This window comes from Micromys minutus (genome assembly GCF_963924665.1).
Source record: "Micromys minutus genome assembly, chromosome: 12".
NCBI classification, from domain to species: Eukaryota; Metazoa; Chordata; class Mammalia; order Rodentia; family Muridae; genus Micromys; species Micromys minutus.
In genome coordinates this window covers 18,667,258-18,691,215 of record NC_137981.1, presented here as the reverse complement: position 1 = coordinate 18,691,215, position 23,958 = coordinate 18,667,258, and the positions used below count along the sequence as shown (strand labels likewise).

General features: G+C 42.9%; 1 protein-coding gene and 1 pseudogene across 3 annotated transcripts in view; both read left to right on the top strand.

Moving 5' to 3' along the window:
* The window catches only part of TMEM260 (transmembrane protein 260), a 65,118-nt gene that overhangs the window by 14,645 nt on the left and 26,515 nt on the right, over positions 1 to 23,958 (top strand). For both annotated transcript variants that reach the window (XR_013975284.1, XM_080926862.1), the window contains exons 4-8: positions 12,268 to 12,445; positions 13,908 to 14,021; positions 17,307 to 17,486; positions 20,311 to 20,351; positions 23,198 to 23,281. Coding sequence is in view for 1 of the 2 variants with exons in the window: in XM_080926862.1 (XP_080782988.1) it covers positions 12,268 to 12,445; positions 13,908 to 14,021; positions 17,307 to 17,486; positions 20,311 to 20,351; positions 23,198 to 23,281 (597 nt within the window). In the remaining variant the exon portion in view is untranslated. The remainder of the gene's footprint in view (positions 1 to 12,267; positions 12,446 to 13,907; positions 14,022 to 17,306; positions 17,487 to 20,310; positions 20,352 to 23,197; positions 23,282 to 23,958) is intronic.
* On the top strand, positions 4,283 to 5,183 carry LOC308427983 (cellular tumor antigen p53-like; annotated as a pseudogene). Its single transcript has one exon. The product of its transcript is annotated as a cellular tumor antigen p53-like (transcript).

The following is a 23,958-nucleotide window of genomic DNA, read 5'->3' as shown; positions in this document are numbered from 1 at the left end:
TTGTGTGTGTTTGGGTGGTTTTCATACATGTATGTCTGTGTACTCCATGCATACAGTGCCTGTGGGGGCCAGAAGAGTGTGGGGTGCCCTGGAACTGGAGTTAAAAGTCGTTAGCTGCTATGTGTGTGCTGGGAATCAAACCCACGTCCTTCGGATGAACAGTCAGTTCTAATATCCACTGAGCAATCTCTCTAGCACAACGATGGAGCTTTTGGTTAAGTCATTGTATTTTCTTTTTAATCATCAGACTTAGTCTTTGGATTGATGGCAACTGTTCTGTCATATTCAGAGAAATATTCCTAGTTAATGTACCAGGTAGACTTTATAGGTAGTACATGACAGCTTGTTTTATTGATCATTATTATGATCAATAATTTCATTTAAAAGTCATAGTCAAATATTAATACCAGACTAGACATCCTCCCACTTAAAAAAACAAACAAACAAACAAAAAAAAAAAAAAAAAAAACAAAAAACAAAAAAACTAGGTCTTCTTACTGTCCTGCCCAGACTACCTTGAACCAGACTAGCTTCTGACTCCTGAGTGCTGGGATTCTAAATATGCACCCTCATGCTCAGTTTCCTTCCATTTATTTATGAAAGAAAGTCTCTTTAGAAACATATTAGTGCTGTTAAGCCATTGAACAGTTTTATATGCAGGAACATTTATTAATGGCATTTTATTCTACTTACATAAATGACATGTTATATATAGCCTGTGGGACAGAGGAGATGGTGGTTCTTCCTAAAAGAGATTTCCACTAACTCGTCTAATCACACACAAGCCTCTCTTTCGTTGTTAGGAATGACAGTTTCAGGGCTTAGTCATCAAACAGGGCAGTGAATGCCTTGGAGACTGAAAGACTTCAGGGGGGACTTCCACGGAGTCAGAGGAAAGGCAGTTTACACTCAGAGCAGGTTCTCGTCACTTTTCTTAACACATTTAAGAGTACACCCACTCTTGGGGAGTTTCACCATTAGGAGCTCTGTGGCGTCATCTAGGAAAACCTGCTGCAGGTTCAATGTGTTTCTGCCTCTCGTGTGCTCTGCTGCTTTATTGTAAGGGAGTGCTCCCTGATATGGAGTGCTCCCCGATACGGAGGGCTCCCTGATACGGAGTGCTCCCCGATACGGAGTGCTCCCTGATATGGAGTGCTTCCTGATACGGAGGGCTCCCTGATACAGAGGGCTCCCTGATACGGAGTGCTCCCTGATACTTGACTCAGTAAACCAGACAGTGGGGATGTTGCGGAACCGTAAGGAACTGTTTTACACATCCATTTGTGAAAGGCAGTGTAATTGTGAACCCTCCGAATTTATTATCCTCTTGGATAATAATTTTGTAAGTAGAGGATAAGTCGAGTAATATGAGAGACAAAGGTGCTCTTTGCATAAATTATTTCCACAGCCTTCCCAAAAGGATATTTGAAGATTAAAGTACAGAATAATGAGAGGAGAGCGCCTGGGCGTCCAGAAGCTGTATCCACATGGACAGTGTACTCATTTAAAAAATCCACGTAACAAAGAAGGAACCCTTTCATTTTCTACCTTACTTGTTGCCAGGATACCTCTTTTTATAGTTTCAGAGAGCAAGCCTGTGGAGGTATGGTTCTTTTTATGTCTTTAGAATTATTTATTTTTCATGTATGAATGTTTTGCCTGAATGTATGTATGTGCGCCACATACATGCCTGGTTCACACAAAGTTCAGAAAAGGGCATTGGATCCCCTGGAACTAAATTTACCATGGTTGTGAGCCTCCCTGTGGGTTCTGGGAACGGAACCCAGGTCCTCAGCAAGAGCAACAAATGTTCTTAATTACTGAGCCACCTCTCCAGCCCCCAAGAGCCATGCCTCCTAAAGGAAACAACACTTACCCCAAACCTAAAATACATTTTGGTTTTGCAATTCAAAGATTCTCTTCGCCCTGTGTGGATTTCAGGTATCCAACTTAGGTTTTCAGTCTTGGCAACAGGCTTAACCACTGAGCAATCTTGTCACGCCGAGATTTTTTTTCTAAATAATAGAATAATTTCAAGCTTGATTTGAAAGTTGTGTTGTTGGGGTGTTGCTCGGTGGTAGAGAATTTGCCTGGCATGTTCTAGGTCCTAGGTTCAATCCCCAGTACTTCAAAAGGGGAAAAAAGAAGAAAAGAGAAATTGCTAGGCTGAAGCTGAAGTAGTTAGAGCCGTTGCTCTTTGGAGCCCATTTGAAGCTTAAGATTGTGTCTTAAATATAAAATACACAGTAGATAAAGCACTTATCTTTAAAAAGTCAAGTAGCTTTTCTCCAAACACACACACCAGAGATGTATATAATTCACTATTGACACGGCTGTGTAGTGGCACCAGTAGTCCAGATTTATTTTTATTTTTTGCTTTGTAACATATTATATAAAGAAGATTTTAACATTTATCTTTGTTTTTTAAAATAAAGTTTTTCAATAAAAAATAAATTTAAAAAAGAAGATTTTAAGTCACCCAATGGTTTTTTTTTTTTTTGATTTTTTACAGTAAAACATTTATATTCTTAAGAAACAATTATTTTTAGAAACAAAAATAATTTATTAAGTATAATACATTTAATATATTTAAATTATTGACTTTCTGGAGGACAGGCAACTACCCTAGTTTTAGTAAAAGTATTTTAGGGAAAACTTGTTAGCAGACCTGGTGCCTTTATTGAGCTAAGTGAGAAAGAGCTGGAAACAGCCTGCCTTGTGGATTGACTCTAATATGCCCAGAGGCTCGTGTGGTAAAGGCCAGCTGATGGGCATTACTTACTGTTTGTTGTTTTCATCCGTGTATACAATATTCTAATCACACCTCTGCTCTTGCATCACCTCCTGGCCTCATGCCCTTCCTCTGAACCCGTTCTCTCCCACTCTTCCCGATGGAGCGCTCTGGCATCCTCTGTGGCTTGCCGCAGTGATGGGAGCTAGGCGGTGGGACCTGGTAGGAAGGAGCGGGTCACTAGAGACAGCCTTTGGAAGGTCTGACTCAGCCCTGGCCGCGCTTGCTGCTGCCTGGCTGAGGGGTGGGCAGCTCGCCACCACCATGTCCTTTTGCTAGGATGCTGTGCTGCAGCTTATCCCAGAAACAGAGAGGGGAGGGAGCAGGAGGGGTATGGAGGGAGAGGGAAAGGAGGAAGCGGGTGCATATGAGTTGACAGGTCACCACAGTCTTGACTATGGTCATGGCCTTCTATTGTGGTTGCCATGGAAGAAGAGCCATTAAAGGTTAGGTGGCAACCGATGTAAGACTCAGTTTGTTTTAACTTCTTCCCTCTGGTGCTGATAGTGGACATCACCTTAGAGTTTATCATGCCTCACGATTGGTTTCAGCTCAGGGTGATTGCTAATAGCCAGAATAGGGCAGCAAATGGTACAGACGGAGGAAGACTTAGTTTGACAGCCAGTGATGGGGGCTGGCTAGAGAGATGTAACTGTGTTCCAGGACTCTGACTACCCCTTTGACCTCCGTGAGCACTGTATATACTTGGTACACAGATGCATGGCAAACACTTGTACACTTAGAATAAAAGTAAATATTTTTTAAAAGTAGTTAGGAAGTAAAATTGGCAACTTGTAAAATGTTTGGCAGGGAGAGAGGAAGAGGAAATGTTGCCCTTCATTTCTCTCAGACAAGTAAATAATGAAAATTAGGAAGTAGACGGTGAGGTAGCAGGAGCTGCGGCTGGCGGAGAGGGCTAGAGGTTCCCTGTGCTCAGGGTGGCAGCGACTGACTTGTGGCAGCAGATTCGAAGAAACATGGTAGTCAGTTGGATGTACGTACGGTCGAAACTAAGGGGAGAAGTATGCTAGGTTATTTTCTTCGAATGTGTGGTTGTTAGTTGAAAGTGAGACAGTAGATAAAACCAGTCTATGTAGAATGAGAGGAGTAATCCCTTCAGCCTGACGAGATTGAAATGATAGAAATCTCAGTGTTAGAAATTCATGGGGAGAAGGGTGTCTGGCATCCAGGCCCAAAACCTGCTTCCCAGCAGAGTGTCCTGGTCCCCAGAAGACTGGATAACCGCCATGAGGGTTCACAGTTGGATATCAGCGTGTAGCTCGCTCTGAGTCAGGAGACATTTGCAGGCTTAAGGAAACTTCCTCAGGAAGAGACTCTGTCCACTGCGGTGATGTCACCTAGTTCCGTGGAAGATCTGTTCCTGCCCCAGGATGCTACAGAGTTGTTAAAGGGCCTTGAGGAAGCCCCCAAGTGTCAGCTCCTGCAGAACAGGACCCTGTAGCTGAGGCCCCTGCACGAGCATGACTCTTGTCATCTTTTGTCCCTTCTCAAACAATTGACCAAGGCAACTATGGCTTCCGCCTGGGCTTCCTGCAGTTGGGGACAGCCAAGTCTGTTACGTGCACGTGCTCCCCTTCCCTCAATAAGCCATTCTGCCTGCTGGCGAAGACATGCCCTGTGCAGTGGTGGGTCAGCTCCGCACCTCCAGCTGGCTCCCGTGTCCGTGCCATGGCCATCTACAAGAAGTCACAACACATGACTGAGGTCGTGAGATGCAGCTCCCACCATGAGCGCTGCTCCGATGGTGATGTCCAGACTCCTCCACAGCACCTTATCCGGGTGGAAGGAAATTTGTATGGAGTATCTGGACGACAGGCAGACTTTCCGGCACAGTGTGGTGGTGCCGTATGAACCACCTGAGGTCGGCTCTGACTATACCTCCATCCACTACAAGTACATGTGTAATAGCTCCCGATGGTGGGCACGAACCGCCGACCCAGCCTTACCATCATCACACTGGGAGACTCCAGTGGGAACCTTCTGGGATGGAACAGCTTTGAAGTTCGTGTTGTGCCTGTCCTGGGAGGGACCATTGTACAGAGGAAGAAAATTTCCGCAGAAAGGAAGAACATTGCCCCGAGCTGCCCCCGGGGAGTGCCAAGAGAGCACTGCCTACCAGCACAGCTCCTCTCCCCAGCAAAAGAAAAAAAAGCTACTTGATGGAGAATATTTCACCCTTAAGATTGGTGGGCGTGAGCGCTTCGAGATGTTCTGAGGGCTGAATGAAGCCTTGGAATTAAAGGATGCTCGCGCTGCAGAGGAGTCAGGAGACAGCAGGGCTCCTTCCAACTACCTGAAGACCAAGAGGGGCCAGTCTACCTCCCGCCATAAAAAACCAATGATGGAGAAAGTGGGGCCTGACTCAGAGTGACAGCCTCTGCATCCTGGCCCCATCAACATTCTCCCCCTCCTTTCTTGCCATTTTATAACTTTAGGGCTTGTTATGAGAGCAGATGAAGCAATGCTGGTTCCTTCCACTGCCTTTTTCACCTTGTAGCTAGGGCTCAGCCCCCTCTGAGTACTGGTTTCTGGCCCAGGTTGGGAAATGGGTTGATAGTTGCCAGGTCTCTCCTGGCCCAGTGAAATGTTGTCCAGCCAGTTGTTAGGTCCTGGCACCTAAAATGAAATTTCACCCTACCCCACACCTTGTAAGATTCTATCTTGGGCCCTCTTAGGATCTGTATCTTCTAAGACCCACTTTCCTTCCACTTTGCAAAGCCTGTCTGCATTAATTCATCCCAACCCTGTCTTCTTTCTTTTTAACACCTTTTTATATATTAATTTCTTATTTTACAATCACATTTTGTTATCACTTGATAAAAAAGAAAGAAATTTATGGGGAAAGTGGAAACATCGATAGAAAATGCAACAGGAATATCTAAAGCTAGGTAAGGCAGAACAGGGGAGTGTGGGGTCCCACATATCCACCTCATAGAATGAACCTCGAAGAGTTATTACAGCAGCGGACAACACTGTAGAGGACCAGAACTAGGACGCCATTGTCACTGGGAGGGAGGGGCATGGGCAGAAGTGGTTCGCAGTCGTGAACTAGCGGGCCAAGCCACAAGGCAGATGAGGTAGGCACCAAGCCCAGCCAGGGCCCTGGCTTGGCTTCTTGCATTGGGATCTCTGCTGTGTTGCAGTGTGGTGAAGCAGGACGGACCAGGAAGGGAGGGCTTGAGCATCGTAAGCAGGCTGCTGCTAGGCGGAGGCAGTGAAGGGATGAAGGAACTCCATCTCCAATGCTGTGCACAGACCTCGTGCCTAACCCGATATCTCTGGCTCCATTTGCCATGACTGGAGTAGAGAACCCATCTCTTCATAGCCACATGGACCCTGGCTTTCAGGACAAACAACTTTGATGAAGACCTTCGGAAGTTGAGGATTGCCTCATTAGACTCTTTTCTATCATGGCGTGCCTTCAGCAAGAGTCCAGTTTTCAGTAACTAGCCTACTCCAGCCTCTGACAGATCTATACTTTGTTTTCCAACGCAATTTCTAGCATCCTTTAGATTTCAGCTGGGCCTTTTGCTCTACATATTTTATCTCTATCCTGTCGTGACTGCTTTTGCATCCTCTTCTAGGCAATCCAGTCTCCATTCCCTTCCTTTTCCTACCTGAACTCCGTCCTTGTCCTCCTGCTCTTCGTCCCCTCCAGGCTTGGTCCACTGCAGCTACTCCACAGCCACAGGCCCTGCAGTCTCCAACCTCAGCTGCACTTTTTCCTTTGTCACTGTCTACAAAGCTGTGTGTTCATCTGGGCTTGCAGCTTAGCAGTGGGTCACTGCCTAGCAAGTGGGGGACCTTGGATCGAGCTCCAGCATTGTGTGTATGTGTGTGTGTGCATGTGTATATGTGCATGTGTGTGAGTGTGTGTGTGTGTGTGTGTGAGTATGTGTGTGAGTGTGTGAGAGTGTGTGAGTGTGTGTATGTGTGAGTGTGTATGTAAGTGTGTGAGTGTGTGTGAGTGAGTGTGTGTGTGAGTGTGTGTGTGAGTGTGTGTGAGTGTGTGTGTGAGAGAGTGTGTGTGTATGTGTGAGTGTGTGTGTGAGTATGTGTGTATGTGTGAGTGTGTGTGTGAGTGTGTGTGAGTGTGTAAGTGTGTGAGTGTGTGTGTGAGTGTGTGTAAGTGTGTGAGTGTGTGTATAAGTGTGTGAGTGTGTGTTTTGGGTGCAGTCTTGTATGTATCACTCCTGAGTGCTGGTCTTTCTCACAGGAGGTATGTCAGATTACCTTCTTTTCTTAATCCACCATCTTATGCATGTTATAAAATTATGCAGTCAGTAATACTGATTCTGAATCTTAGCATAAAAACAGTGTTAAAATATGTGTGCATTAGAGCCTTGCATTGTTGGTGCATATCTTTAATCCTAGCCCTCAGGCGGCAGAGTTCAAGGCCGTCAAAAAAAAAAAAAAAAGAAGGAAAGAAAAAAAAGAAAAAAATGGGCCATTTTAGGGGAAATTCAGAGTCTGATTCATAAAATAATGTTGAAATCAAAGAAATGCATTAAAGTTCAGCTTATATAGATTAGTTTATGAAAAATAAAATTAAGAGTCCTCCAAATGATAAGTCCCCCAAAATGTTCAGTATTCCACCCTTTTCTCCTTTGGTTTTCTTGAGACGTGGCCTTGCTGTGCAGCCCACGCTGGCCTGGAACTCATTGCGGAGCACAGCTGGCTTCTTGGGGCATGGCTGTCCTGCCTCCCTTCCTGAGTGTTGAGATTATAGGTCTGTGCCTTCCCGTCTGGCAAACTCTATGTTGGAAAATGTATAGAGGTAATTAAAGAGACCTTAAAAGCCAGGGGTGGTTACAGAGTTTGGATTTCTGAGGCAGATCACGGATTCAAAGGCCAGCCTGAGCTACATGAGAACCTGTCTGGAAAAGGAAAAGGACCCCAATCATTCTGTGGCTATAAACATGCTTCCTGTATATACGTATGTTCATCTGCTGCTCCGCCTTCTAGGCAGTTTTCCCACAGTTGGCCTGGGGAGAATGGCAATTGTAATAAAGGACAATGGTGTCTTGTCTTGTGGGCATTTTTGGTTGCAACCATTTGATTGGCTGTGTTTAGTAGAACAGAGGTGTTTTTAAAGAGTCAAGTTTAGGAGAGAAGATATATGCAAGTGTATGCCTTTGAGTTCAAGTGAGTTCAAGGCCAGCCTGGTCTACACAGAAGGTGTAGGCCAGCCAGGGCTACATTATAAGACCATGCCCAAAACAACAAAAGAAGCTGAGAACTCTGCAGTCTGCTTTAAAGTGACCCAACTTTAAGAATTGGGTCAGTGAGGCGGCACAGAGGACAGAAGTCTGCAAATGACAGGCAGACAGAAGAAAGATGCATGGCATCTTTAGGATACGGCTACTCCACACCTTCTACATTGGCTTGAATCACAAATTCAGGTGAGGATGCTGGGCAGTGGTGGCGCACACCTTTGATTGCAGCTCTGGGGAGGAAGACGCAGGCAGACAGTTGTGAGTTCAAGGTCAGCCTGGTCTACATAGAGAAACCCTGTCTGGGAAACAACAACAGAATTGGACTATAAATGCTCACTGGGATGGAAAAAATCCAGCTTCTCATACTCCGCTGCTGAGAAACAGACAAATTAAAAGGCCCATTGCCTTCTGTCTTCAGCTTGCTTGAGAACTACAGCCCCGGATCTATTAGTTTAAACTCCAGTTAAGCTCCTCACATGCTAAAACAAGGATTATAGATGTGATTTCTGTCATCGTTTTAATAGAAAGTACTTCCTTTTTCATCTCTAACTTTACCCAACAGTTTCATATATTATTTCTCTGGCGCTGAGGACAGTTTAATGCAATAGAATATGGTTTACTGCAAAACCGTTCTGATCTGAGGTTAAAGCATTCAGATTTTGCGGGCATGAGGTTAATGTTCAGTAAAATCCACACCTAAGCATGGGTAAACCTAAGGTGACTAGATACATTTTCTTAGTGACGCCAATAATTTTACCTTGTTTCATTCCATATATCAGTCCTGTGAAATATCTGAAAGAACAAGTAGCAACAGTTCCTAATTCTAGTTAACTGCTGTAATCAGTTCAAATTTGTTGGGTGTCTTTTGCATAACAATATAGATAGAAAATCATTGCACATTAGGGGATCTGTGGCTTTCTTCTTGAGGATTTATTGACATCAGTAATATCTGTCTCTTTGAGTCTATTTAATTATCCATCTGGTGGCTTTAAACTTTGACAGTCTTTTCCTCTAGAAAAAAGTAGATTTAACCCTGTGAACAGAGGTTTTGAGTATAATTTCGTCTTACACAGTAGTATGTTGTTATGATGTAACGTGGAAACAAATACAATTCTAGTAACTATCAAAAGTTTATTCTAGTTCATTCCTCATTCCAGAAAGAACACATTTAATTAAAATACAATTTGCCACTATTCCACAACAAATCATTTCATACTAAAACCCAAATACCCCAAATACCGCCCCCCCCCCCCCCCCCCCCGTCAGTCACCCCAGGACCTGGGAAAGTAACCTGACCTGTCTGGGCCCCGGTTTCTTTGTTTGAAAATGGCAGTTGTTCCTCTTTAAGAACATTGTTATGGCACAAGTGACGGCTTTCATACTGACAGGTCTGTATGATTTATAACATGCAGGTGCAGCGTGTTCAGCCCTCATTACAAGTCTCTTCTGTCCCACACCCATGGTTTCCCTCTGCTTTCAAGTCCCTTTGATAAATAAATTAGTCAATTAATTAGGTTTTTTGGTACATGGTTTTTTTTTATGTAGCTCTGGCTATACTGGAACTTTCTTTGAGACCAGGCTGGCCTCAAACTCAGAAATCTGCCCGCCTCTGCCTCCTGCATGCTGGAATTAAAAGCGTGTGTCATACCTGGCTGCCTTTTTTATTGTTTAAGTCTAAAATTCTACATAAAATAAAATGTGGTCTATTTCTGGGCTTAATTTATTTTGTTTAATACAATAGCCCCAGCCCCACCATTTTCTGCAAGAAGATGATCTCTTCTTCCAGTTGATTACTACTCGGTTGGGTACCTGAGCCATCTTCATGTGTCATTCACCATGTGACAGGTGTGTGGGCTCCACTTATGTGCTATTCTGTGTCGCAGACACAGAACTGGTCTCTGTGTCAGTTCTAGTTTCCTGTTCCTGAGGAACTTCTGGCTGTGCTAACCTGCACCCCTACCTACTGTAGAGGGCACCCCCACCTTCATCCTTCCCAGTGTCTGCTGTTTTTTACATTATAGTCATAATGATGGGGTGAGATGAAATCTCAATATATCTTAATTTGTGTTCTGCTAATGGCAAAGAGCGGCAAGCACTTTCTTCATAATTCATTGGCATTTGTACCTCTTTATATAAGGACCCTTCGACTCATTTGCCCACTTACTGATCAGTTATCCAGACTATACAATGGACTTTTAAAAAAATGATTTTGTTTCAGACGCACTGTTTCCTTACCCTTGAGTCTGACATTTCTCCCAGGGTGCTATTTTATCTGTTAACTGGAGGAAGGATGCTTGTGTCTTACGACAACTTTCCAAAATCGAATTTGGTAAATGAAACTAAGTTCTATTAAAATGTTATAAATCAAGACAGCTGTGGTGACACACACCTATGATCCCAGTAGTCAAGAGTCGGGGCAGAAGGATTATGGTGAGTTTGAGCATAGCTTGAGCTACAAAGTGAAACCCTATTTCAGAAAACAAAACTCAGTAATGCTTTTAAGGCTAATGCACTTGTTCCTTCTTTCCTTTGTATCTTTGGAGTGAGGTGCTTCTAATATAATCGAACACGGAAGGTAAAGGGGTTTGGAGATGGACTAGAAGTCTGAGAACTGGAGAGACGTTAGACAGAAGTAAGGTGTGGGTGTAGAGGATGGAGAAGGGAGGACATTGGACTGAGAATACATGAGCCCTGATGTGCTGGGGACGATGTACCACATTAGGGAGCTTTGAAGCACACAGCTAGTCAGCAGAGACCATAATCTGGTGCTAGCTAAAGGATGGGGCCCAGTATATTGGATGATTGGATTCCAGGCTGACTCATTTATGACAACATTCAGACCATGAACTGAACCCAGGTCTTCTGGAAGAACTGTAAGCATGCCTCTCTCCCCTCACCCCGTCCTCAGACAGGCTTTCTTTCTGTAACTCTGGCTGTCCTTGGAACTGACTCTGTAGACCAGGCTGGCCTTGAACTCAGAGACTCACCTGCTTCTGCCTGGGATTGCTTTAGACAAAGTAAAGATAAATTGTATTTTTCTAAAGAAGCAGTCGGCAATGTAAATTTCAAGAAATGTAAAGAATCAAAGGCTACACCTGGAAACAAATTGTTCACGCCATAAATGCCAGCAAGAGCCATACGGTGACACCATAGGGACTCTGTACCTTGATTCTGAGTGCTGGGGTTAAAGGTGTTCGCCACCACTAGTAAGCGCCTCAACCGCTGAGTCTCCATCCCCGCTTCAGTGTTTTAAATTTTTTTTTTTTAATTTTACTTTTTTTTATAGTGGCTGATTGAAATTACTTCATATTTTTATACAAATATCTGAAAACTAAAAACTCAGAGCAATTAGTATCAATTGCTAGGCCAAGTAAGGATTATGGGATTTCCTAGTGCTGTTGAGATACTTAGGGATAGCTGGTAGAGTCCAAAACTCCTGAAATACTCTGTCATCGTCTTGAAATTTGTAGCTGTAGACTTATAGCAAGGTGGGAGTTATTCTGACTAGATATACTCTAGTGTTCGGTCATGTTACCAGTCACAAGTCATATCTCTGAATTAAGGTGCCGAGGCCCCGTGGAGTCCCTACATGGCTTTTGTTGATATTCAGGGAGTGAACAGTTTGTTTCCACGTGTAGCCTTTGATTCTTTACATTTTTTGAAATTTACATTCCCAGCCGCTTCTTTAGAAAAATATAATCTATCTTTACTTTTTCTAAAGCAGAAACAAACAAACAAACAAACAAACAAACAAAAAACAAATGAAGAAGATAGATGTGTAAGATCTTAACATTGTCAGATACTTTGACCTGGGTCTCCGCGGTCACACTAGGAGATAAAGGTAGAAGGTCCAAGGCTCCATCATTCCACGAGAACAAATGGAAGGCTCCCGAATAGGTATTTTGCATTTTGTTAAGTTTTACAGTTTTAGCTAGTCCATTTGTGGCTGTGGAGGACAATGACCCGGATTAATCTGTAGCCATCACTTTAGGTTGTCTGACCTGGCTTAAGTCCTAGCGTTCGACCTGAGAAATAAACCTCCTTCCGTCCATAGGCTTGCTGATTTGTTGGCATGTGGGCTTCTTAACTAAAGTCTGTTGGAATTATTATGTGAAGAACGTGTTGGGTACACTGTTGGGAGAGCCTGGGCAATTGTCATAATTTCTGCTGGTAGAGTTTCTGAAAGAAAAGTCAGCTCCCTTTGTTCAGAGAGAGATTTCATGTTATCTGTGTTTGCAGGCTTTCTGGTTCACACGCTGGAGGGATCCTTGCTGCGGGGGTGTTTTCATTTTCTCGCCTAACATGGCAGTGGTCCATTGCAGCTGAGGTTTTTAGCTTAAACAATCTGTTTGTGGGGCTGCTCATGGCGCTTACTGTGCGTTTTGAAGAGGCAACAGCCGCGGAGGAGAGATCAAAGGTAAGCTATTTTGATCAAAGTGAAATCAGTTTTTGTTTCAATTTTTAGACAGATATATTTCTTTTTAACTTTGGTTTAGACCATACTCCTCTATTCTGGTTTCTGTTAGGGGTAATGTGGACAGGTGGAGAAGCTGTCACACTCAGACCCTTTGCTAGGAATAGAACCATGGTAGCTCTCAAGCATGGTATTTCCCCTGCTCAAGAGTTCACTGGAGAATGAGAATTATGTAATGTCTAGTGAGTCCTGAGGAAAGAATATGTTTGGTTCATACACCACCGTGTGTGTGTGTGTGTGTGTGTGTGTGTGTGTGTGTGTGTGTGTTGTGAGGCCAAGGATGGACCATCTTAAGGTAAATACAATGGTAGTACATTTATTCCTTATTAATTACATGTAATTACCTGTAATTAATAAAGAATGGGTCACAGTTATAAATTATTTTTGGTCAGAAGAAGAACATCAAATGTAAAAACCCAGTGGTTCAGAGATGGCTACCACTGTTATCTGCAACGTCAAGGAGTCTTGTCATCTAAACACTTAGCCTCTGTGCCTTAGAAAGATTCCCTCATCCTACTTCAGGGAAGCTTGCTGTTAGAGCATAGAAACAAAGGATACCATGGACTATCTGTGGTTTCCACAAAGCTCCAGTGGTAGTAGAGTGTTTTGTTTAAAACAACCTTCTTTTCTGATTGTGTTAAAAAAATTTAAAAAACCACACGATACATACATATACACCATGTACATGTTTGGGAACATAAGCAGGCTTCCTTGCATTTGGCCATAGGGATCATGGGAGCAGGCTTAACTCCAAAGTCAAAGAAAAGTAGAAATTTATAGCCAAGATGTCAGGGAAAGAATCCTGACAGGAAACCAAGATAAAGGAGATTTGAGTTATACTAAATTTTTGTGCGGAAATAGGCCCTGATGAGCTGTGGATGTGGGAGTGGGATGGGAGGGCGGGGCAGTGCCCAGAATCTGCCCTGTGATTGGACAGTGGAGAATAGTTGAAAGGGGCCTAATTGCTATATGGTTAAGGAAAGACTGTCAATTATGAAACAGTTGCATGTTCAGTAACAACTAAAAGCCTCCTATGAGATAACCAAAGTTCTAAATAAAATTTTATTTATTTAGTAGGGTGAAGCAGAATTGTTGAACTTTGATGACAGATTTCAGTTAAGAATGATACAGCACCCCATTACTGGTAGTCATTGTAAGGGCTTCTCAGGCGTCACTTTGAAGATAGTCTTAAGGTCAAACTAGAGGGTTTTATGAGAATGGGGAAAATTACCCAAAATTGCCACTGATAAGTATTAGTGACTATATTGACGTGGTTGTTGGCATCTCAGGGCTTGGCTCTAAGTTGGCACACAGAAACTGTGCACATGCATTTTTTAAGGCATTTTACTGTTATGTTTAGAGTTTTGGGTGAAGTTTTGACTTAGCGTTTCCTTTTCTTTCTCAGATAGCAGCCATTGGTGCTTTTTCATGTGGCCTCAGCTTGTGTAATCAGCACACAATACTCCTCTATATCTTGTGCATAATACCCTGGATTCTTTTCCAACTTCTGAAAGAGAAGGTAGGTTTGTTTTTTTAATTATAAAGATTAAAATCCATACTATTTTACATAGGTTCAGTTCAACATTTGTGTTATTTAAAAATTTAGGGCTTCCGTGTTCCTTGAGTTTTTATGTAAGGCATAATCGACCTGAGGCTTTAACAATATTGACTTTAAAAAGAGGATTTACAAAATAATGCAGTATTGATTATGGTGGTATCTGGCTGACGCCATAATTTTCCTCATGATTATTGACAGTGCCTCAGCGCACAGGGGCAGAGGGACTGGGAACAGCAGTATCACGTTTCCTAACTGGTTTTCCTGCACATCCTAAGATTTAACCCTCAAGTAGCAATGCTTCAGGCCTTCAAGTGCTGGGTCCTGTCTGCGGGGCCAGGTTCTGGAAACTCACACTTCAGAGGGCATCTGGTAATGTGACACCATAGTCCTGTGTCCTCAGAATCCCAGATTCCTCCTCATAATTGAACACTGTTCATTTACTTTTTATCTTTCTTGGGAAAAAATCATTAAGGTTAATTAAAATGACAGAAAGCAATTCAGGAGATGTTTCCTTGTTAGACACCTGGAGATTCAAGTAGGAAAAGACAGGTAGTGAGTTGAACAGGGACTCTGAGAAGATAAAACGTTCATCAGGGTTCTTCTAGAAGGTAAACTAAACAAGGTGGAGCTGGGGGGTCACTTTATTGTTTCTTTGTTAAGAACCTCAGAGATATTTATTTCTCATTTTGTTATTTGTTAATTATAGTCAGAATTGCAATAGAAAACACATAAAGCATATAATAAAATTATTATGTGGAAATAAGGAAATAATTATACTAAAGCCTTAAATAATTATATTTACTGTACTTTAACACATCTTGGAAACTAGGCAAAAGGGGGTAATGTAGAGATTATAAAATTCTTATTATGTGATTAAATAAAAAGGAGACAATAGTTGACAAAGAGTAACTTTTTCTTAGAATTTACTTTTGTGATGTTGAGTAAGTCTAAACAGCTTAACCAGCAGCATATTTTTAGATAGTTGTTTATTGATGTTTGGTTCTTTGACACAGGGTCTCAAGGTGCTTAGCAGTAGCTTTATGGAGTATACAGAAAGTTCTTTAATGCTTTGTGATATAAACCCTTGGTAATAGTTGAAGACATAACTAGGTGCACGCCTGCAATCCCAGCGTTCAGGAATGTGAAGCAGAAGGTTTGAGAGGGTAAGGCTACACAGAGAGTTTGGAGCCAGCCTGGACTACAGGGAGTCTGAGGCCAGCTAGCTTTATATCCCAACATATATGAATGTAAGGCAAAGAGATAACATTTAAAAGTATAATTCAGCAAAGGCTATTAAACTCAGTAGCATAATTCCTCTTCCAGCATTAGTGAGCACCTGGATGGGGGAGGAGCAGGTTCCTGGGTGGGGGAGGGGAGCAGGCACCTGGATGGGGGAGGAGCAGGTTCCTGGGTGGGGGAGGGGAGCAGGCACCTGGATGGGGGAGGGGAGCAGGCACATGGTTGGGGAGGAGCAGGTTCCTGGGTGGGGGAAGGGAGCAGCCCTGCCAGCTCTAGCTTCTACTTCTGTCCTGAGCAGAGACCACAGGTTTATTTTCTGGAACGCTCTTGTCAGTTGACTGGAGCCTTGTAATTTGTGTAAAGTGTTTAGGAGCCTTGAAGAAGAGCCTTGTAATTTGTGTAAAGTGTTTAGGACTCAGAGTTAACAGAGAGCCTGAGCTAAGGACCTATTACACTGTCCTCAGGTAGGCTACTGATGGTTGGATTTTGACAGCTGTGACTCTTCAACATCCATCCCTCTTACATTTCTGTTACATAACAGCAGGGAAGTCAAAGGAACCTCTATAGCAATGTGGTGTTTGTGTGCTCGTGCTTCTGTGTGCACACATAGCATGTGTGTGCACTTACACTGAGACCTGATCCCTGTCTGTGTGTGCTCGTGCTTCTGTGTGCATACATAGCATGTGTGTGCACTTACACTGAGACCTGATCCCTGTCTGTGTGTGCTCGTGCTTCTGTGTGCATACATAGCATGTGTGTGCACTTACACTGAGACCTGATCCCTGTCTGTGTGTGCTCGTGCTTCTGCATGCATACATAGCATCTGTGTGCACGCACATTGAGACCTGAACCTCACCAGGCGATCTCAGTGTAGCGGAGGACAAGGAAGCACTCCCAGTCTGTCTGGAATAGACCTCATATAACTGCCCTGATTATTTCTCATACAAAAGGAAAACAATATCACAACTGCTTCTTTCCATTCTGTATTCAACTGTATAGCCTGCTGTACCCCCAGAAAGGTGAACATGGACTTTCCTAGACCTGTGTTTGGGAACAGCCGAGCCTGTCGTCAGATGAGATATTCCTGCCGTGGCTTCCATGTATCCCGTCTGCCGTAGAAATCACAATCAGTGCTATAACAAATGCTTTATTCTAACTGAGGGTGTCCGTTTGAAAGTGCTTGTTCTTCTGTTGGTCCCGAGTGCTGGCTCTTACACTCATTCTCTCAGATGAATTTCTAGTTTTTGTCAGGGAAAGAGTTGGTAGTTTCTAGTTATGATGTTTGTAAGAGATCCCCTTTCCCACTTATTTAGGCAAACAAGGCATGAATGTCTCTAGGATACCAGAATCCACATTGTGAGGACTTAATCTCTGGAATCTTCATATTGTTTTGTTTTAGAAATAAATGTTCAGGTGAAGGATGCCTCCAAGTAGAGCATATGAGACAATATGATTGCATGTAATAGCAAATTCCAGTAAACATAGTCAGAGGGAAGAAATGTGGGTGCTCCTGGCGCTCTATAAAAGCTAGCTTTGTTTACACCAAACCCTTGCATGAAATATCCAGAGCTCTTGGAAAGAATCTGTGTCCTTGTAATGAAGTGCACATTAAAGCCCCTTCTAAGGATGGTGGTGAAGCGAATTAGCATTAAAACAGTATTAGGAGGCAAACTACAAGCAGTCGCTTCGAGGAGGTCACCTCAGCTGCGAGCACTACCTGTCACAATGTCACAACAGGGTTTAAAAGGCACTACGCTTGATGCTCGATGCTCCTACGGCTTTGCTAATATCTGCTTCACTTAGGTTTCGCCACGGAAAAGGAACCCAGGCTGATGACATTTCCTAGTAATCTGCAGTCACCGAGGTTTAACACAGTATTCTGCGGTGGTGACAACATAAACTGAGAGATCAGCCTTAGCAAACACATTTGATGTTTCCCTTGATGTGTTTTTAAAGTTCTGGGATGCGTGGGCTGAAGTGAACATGTCCCCCGTGTCTCCTGTGCAGGAGCTCGCCCTCAGCTTGCTGCTGAAGCTGACTGTGGCCTTCTGTGCCGGCCTACTGCCCTATGTCTACCTGCCTGTCTCGTCCTACCTCAGTCATGCCCGCTGGACCTGGGGGGACCAGACGACGCTGCGAGGGTTCCTGACACATTTTCTCAGGGAAGAATATGGAACGTTCAGCCTGGTAAATATTTAAAGTTTCTCCGAGGAAGGAAACAAGTGTTGAAGTGTGAGGGCCGGTAGTGCAGCAGATAGCACTGTGGTTCTTGTTACTGCATTAGTCCCTTAGAGTGTGGCTTTCCACCTGTACAGTTCACTGTGACAAGAACACCCCCCCCCAAACACACACACACTTTTTTTTAACTTTATGAGCCAACTTCTTATTACAGAGCATAGGCTTGCTTCCACCTTACATCCTCATGCCTCCACTACTGGGTGCCAGGACTGTGAATGTGTCCCCACATTTCCAGGTACCAGAACTGGAACGTGTGTCCAGATTTGGCTCAACATTTCCTTTTCTATTTTTAGAAATTTGATTATTCATTCTATGTGCAAGGCTGTTTTGCCTGCACATATGTCTGCACACCATGTGTGTGCACTACTTATGGAGACCAGAAGAGGATGTTGAACCTCCTGGGACCAGAGTTGCAGACAGCTGTGAACTACCATGTGGGTGCTAGGAATCAAATCTGGGTCCTCTTTTAGACACTGAGCCATTTTCATCAGCCCCATGATTTCCTTTAGAAAAATATATACTTGATAAATAGTATTTGTGTTACTGTTTAGTTTTAATTGGAAGGTCTATCAGTGCTCAGAAAAATGCAAGCTTGATAAATTAGAGATACTGTACTTAAGAAATTCAACAGGCCTTGCTTCCCAGATTCATGGGGGGGGGGGGGTAGCAATAACTGCAGTAGAGGATGAAAGGAAGGAAAGCGGACAGTGTGTTATTGTAATACAGACACTGGTGTTAGGTTCTCCAGTGGGGTTTGTGCTCTGTGATGTTTAAGAAAATAAATGGCTCAGAGGTTAAGAGCACTGGCTGCCCTCCCAGAGGGCCAGAGTTCAACTCCCAGCAACCACATGGTGGCTCACAGCCATCTGTAGTGAGATCTGACGCCCTCTACTGGAGCTCAGGCATACATGCAGGCAGAACATCGTGTAGCTAATAAATAAATACATACATCTTTTTAAATGGAAAGAAAATACATTCAGAGGCCTCTGTGATACCACTGGTGGAATTCTAAACCTCAGAGACTGACGTTGCTGTCTAAGGCTATGTGCAAGAGTAGTGAAACCTTCTGAAAAGTGGGGAGAGGCCAAGCTAGATGACACACAGGCTGAGGCAGGAGGATCACAAGCTCTAGGCTAGTGGGTGATCGTGAGGCTCTCTGAATGAATAAATGAGTAAGTACATAACTAAGTAGGAATAATTGTGGAGGTAGGAGCCTACAGGTCTGTGGAGTTCCTGATGGTCCTGATGAGGTTTCCTTCCTTTATCTCCTTTTTCATCTGTTTGCTTTTAAAGACAGGATCTCCTCGTGGACCCCAGGCTGGCCTTGAACTCACTGTCCTCCTGCCTCAACCTTCCAGTGCTGGATTTAAAGCCTGTGCTACAGTGAGTGAGTGTGTGTGTCTGTGTGAGTGTGTGTGAGTGTGTGAGCGGGTGTGTGTGTGAGTGAGTGTGTGTGTGTGAGTGTGTGAGTGTCTGTGTGTCTGTGTGTGTATGAGTGTGTGTGAGTGAGTGTGTGTGTAAGTGTGTGTCTGTGTGAGTGTGTGAGTGTGTGTGAGTGAGTGTGTGTGTGTGAGTGAGTGTGTGTGTGTGTCTGTTTGTCTGTGTGTGTATGAGTGTGTGAGTGTGTGTGTGTGTGAGTGAGTGTGTGTGTGTAAGTGTGTGTCTGTGTGAGTGTGTGTGAGTGTGTGTGTGTATAAGTGTGTGTGAGTGTGTGTGTATGAGTGTGTGAGTGTGTGTGAGTGGGTGTGTGTGTGAGTGTGTGTGAGTGAGTGTGTATATGTGTGAGTGTGTGAGTGTGTGTCTGTGTGTATGAGTGTGTGTGTATGTGAGTGTGTGTGTTTCTGTGCATGTGTTTGTGTGTATGTATGTACATTTATATAATCTAGGACATGTTTCGTTATTAAAGGTAATAATTGTTAATTACTATTTTATATAGGGAGCTTACTTTTTTTACATTTATGCTCTTGTTTACTTACTATTGGTTTAGTCTATGAAAATGGGCCCAGCAAGGTGGCCCAGCAGATGAGGATGCTTGCTACCAATACTGTTGATCTGAGTTCAATCCCTAGGACCTTCATGGTGGACAAAGACCACTGAGTCCTGCAGATATAGACCATGGTGGCTATGGTGTCATACCTGTACACATGCATGATAAATATGTGCAGGGTTTGGGGGGTTGTTTGTTTGTCTGTTTGGTTTTTTGAAACAGTGTCTCTCTGCGTAGCCCTGGCTGTCTGGAACTCAATCTGTAGACCAGGCTGGCCTCGAACTCACGGAGATTCATCTGCCTCTGCCTCCCAAGTGCTGGGATTAAAGGCGTGCACCCCCCCCCCCGCCAAAGGTCCTCCCCCTCCCCCATGGCAGATACTTCAAGTTGGTTTTTCAGAAAGTGTAGCTTCAGGGTACTTCCTGATTTGAGATCTGTGTCTTCCGTGCATTGCTGAGAAATCTGAGCTATCAGATGATAGTGAACTCTCACTAAAGCCCTGAGAACAGAGAGGGGCCGCAGCAGACGTGTAAGAGAGGGTGAGTTCCCTGCGGGCCAGCTCATACCTGCTGGAACGGTTGAACTGATTGTTAACCAGTTATCCTGACAGCTCCCTAGCAGGTGCCCACATTTAGTTTTCACTAGTTCTGAAAGCTACAAAGACTAAGGGGAAATATTGGGTTATATATTTAAAATACAGAGTTCTTAACTCAAGATTATTAAAAATGTAGTCATTTCGCAGAGCTCCGGTTTAACGCTTGTACAAATGCACTCTCCTGTGTTTAGGCCAAATCTGAAGTAGGATCAAGCATGTCTACGGTGCTGCTGTGAGTATGATTTCAAAACTATCTTAAATGAATTTTCTATTGGCTATGTGAAATGATTCGGGGAGATTTCTCATTAGTTCCTTTCTTAAGAAGCAGTCTGAGGAACAATAGTTTCCACCTCCACAATTACTGGCTGCTTATGTTCACTGCAGTGCGAGTGCATTCGCTCTCCACGAAGAGAAGGCTGGAGGCAACCGTAGCTCAGCAGTCAGGCTCCCGTGAGCCTGGCCAGTGCCTAAAGCCAGCATTCCGCCTGCATGTCAAACTGCCATACGGTGATGCTCGGAAAATGACTTGCTCTTCCCCATGGCTTCCTGTTACCTTTCTCTTAGGGACGTTGGAGCGCTGCATTTATCACGATCTGAACAAATTTTTGTTATTTTGGTTTAAATTCTGCTCATTTAATCCTTAAGAGCTGAGTGTGTGCACTATTTCTTATGACTCCCTTTTGGCTGCCGTAAGCTTTATTTTTGACTTTTATATTTTTAACATCCAACCTTATTAGAGCCAGCTTAAGCAAATATATGTCATATGTATTAACCAATGGTTTTCTCTGAAGAATGGATTAATGTTTGCTTTAAAACCTACAGAGATTAAGGCACGTGAAAGCTATCCATGTCAACTTTAAAGACGATCAATACCAGTCATAATTCTTCAAATATAAATTTTAGAATAAAAATAACTTTTCATAACATTAAAGTGTTCTCTTAATGTTTGGTTTGCAGCTCTCTGGACAATGTGAAAGAAAGCTCTACCTTCCTACCCACCCACCTACTTACCTACGTCTGTCTGTCTGTCTCTGCCTATCTATCCATCTATGTGTCTATTTTTCTATCGTCAATCTCTTATTTGTCTGCATATCTGTGTGTCTGTCTGTTCATTTGTCTATGTGTGTCTTAGACAAGGCCTAGCTTTGTAGCCCACACCAGCCTGCAACAGCAATTCTCCTGCTGTAGTTAGGATTATACGCCTAGGCTCAGTGGTCCTCAACAGATGCCTCAATCCTTTAATTTAATTTTATTTTTTTGGGAGTTTGGGTTTTAGTATATAACCCAAGCTGCCCTTGAACCCACAATCCAACTGTCTTGGCTTCCAGAGTGTTGGTGCACCTCTATCTTTGATATTCTTCGCTTTTAAGCATTTTTCCTATTCCAAAATAAGATATATAATCATAGACATTTTTGAAATACAAGTAAGCAAAAATAAGAAAACTAAATGTCCAGTAATTTCAACATGCAGAGATAAGCGCTGTTACTAGTTTGTTAATGTTTTGTGTGTAATTTTTAAAAACGTACTCATAAGATACAAACAATTCTGTTGGTCTGTTTACACTTTCCAGCAGCGTTTGAAAATATTTCTCTGCCATAGTTCCCTTTCTCATAACTAGTTTATGATGTTTCCTTTGATGTTTGACTCAGACTTTCACAACACTTCTTTCTTTTCTTCTGTTGAGAAGTGGGGAGAGCCAGGGTTTCGCTGCGGACAGACGTCGTCCGTGGCTCTGAGCTTTCCCTGCCTTCTGCTTCTCCCCATGTAGAAAACACCCCACTGCTCTTTCCTGCCTTCCCAGGATTACGGCTGTATGTTCCCTCCAGAGAATGTTCAAGAGTATCATAGACCGTACAAGTCATCTGTTGGGAAATTTACATTAGATACGAGTTGCTAAGTGCTATATGTAGAAAAAAGGCGACACAGGAGATGATCACTCACGTGCACACATGAATCACGAATCGTGCAGGTTGGAGACAGAACCCTCACTCCGAGTGAGATAATTTCTGGACTTAACTTGTTTCAGTTGGTGGGTTGTTGTAAAGGAGACGCATAATTAACTTACAAGAAAAGCCCCCAGAATGATGGGATGTGATCACCTACCCTTTTCCAGTCAAGCAAATTAGGTCCTTTCCCTACGAATATCTATAAATTGCAATTCTGTGTAAGGAAATTACTGAATCTAACCTTAGGCAATGAACATCTTTTAGAGTTTACATTTAAGCAGAAGATCTCTAAAATTAATTCTGAGACTGACTTCATTTCTTTAGAAGAAACAGACCTCACAGCAGAATCAAATTTTCGTGTGTGTTTGTAAATGGGGGAGGGGGTAGCGTCTCATGGCAGCTTCGTCTCCATTAGGAAAATGCTCATTGTGAGTCTCTGGTAATTACAGCACCGCCTTTTCCCCAGGACACTGCCAGTAGGGAGAATGAGTTTTCATAGTGTGCAGACCTAGTTCTTTTTATAGAAATTAGCGTGCCGATCTTAGGGCTTAGCACTTGAAACTGCCTGCTATCTAATGGAAGAATTTAGCTCAGTTATACAAAAGAAGATGAACATATTTCTCTGAGATTGCTTTAGTATTTTCTGAAGCAAATAGTATAGGAAGAAAAAAGAAGTTGCTTAAGGAATAAGAAACCCCAGAAGAAAAAAAAAAAGACAAAAATCTTCCTATCCTTTTGTCTCTTCATAACTGGATCTTCAGAAAAGAGTTTAGATTCATTTTTTATCTCAGTTACTAGATCGCCAGTGACATCAAAAACTATCTAAAGTTCAAAATCACTTCTCACCTGAGCCATTAGGAAACTCTTGTACTTTACTTGTGTCCGTCCTAAGTCACATGTGCTGAGAGCCAAATCCAGTGCCCAGAGAATGTTCTAGAACTGCTGGACATTTTCTGCAATACTCTAACCCCGCTTCAAAATTTAAAGGAAGAAAAAAAATCATTTTAAAATACGGCCGTAGTCCTTAGAGCATTTCAGTGTATAATTGGATGTGTTATTGGTAAAATATTTTGTTTGAAATGTATTGGACTTCTTTTATGCCAACAATAAAGTGCTTTGTTTGTTTTTCAGTTCACAGATAATAAATATGAAGACGGAACTTTCACTCAATATCCAGGCTCTTGCAGTTTGGGCAAATGTATGTTTAGTTAGAAAGTGAGTGATACCCCCTTTACTGTTGCATTTCCCATGTTCTCTCGTCGACTCTGTGTTTTATATATCACTATAGAGGGCTACCAGCACTGCCTTGTATTTACAGTAAATGACTCCTGATCTTCTCTATTAAGTGTGTGTATATGCACACATATATGTGTATATGTATATATGCATACATATATATGTGTATATATATATATATGCTGTTTCTTGATGTCTTGTTTTGCCTTATGATTACAAGTAAGTGACTTAAAAGGTTTGAGCATCTCAAACCCTGGATTTGATCCATTCCTCTGCCCATACCTGATACTATTGTTGTCTCGAAAAACAGGCCTGCAACTGTATAATCCCTCCAGGGATTTTACAGAAGGAAAAGCCGTCTTCTCAGGCGTGATGGCACATGTGAGCCTGTGTAGGCTGAGGTAGAGCCACCATGAGTTCGAGGCTGGCTTGCATAATAAAACCCTGTTTATTTTTTATGTATTTACTTTCTGTTTGGTTGAATGTATTTGTTTGTACACACACACACACACACACACACACACACACATACACACACACACACGCACACACACACATAATTTGATTTCTTTAATAATTAACATTATAAAACAATGCTAACATTTTTCTATACTAAAGAAAAAAACAAAAAACAAAAACCCCTTAGGCTGTTTAAA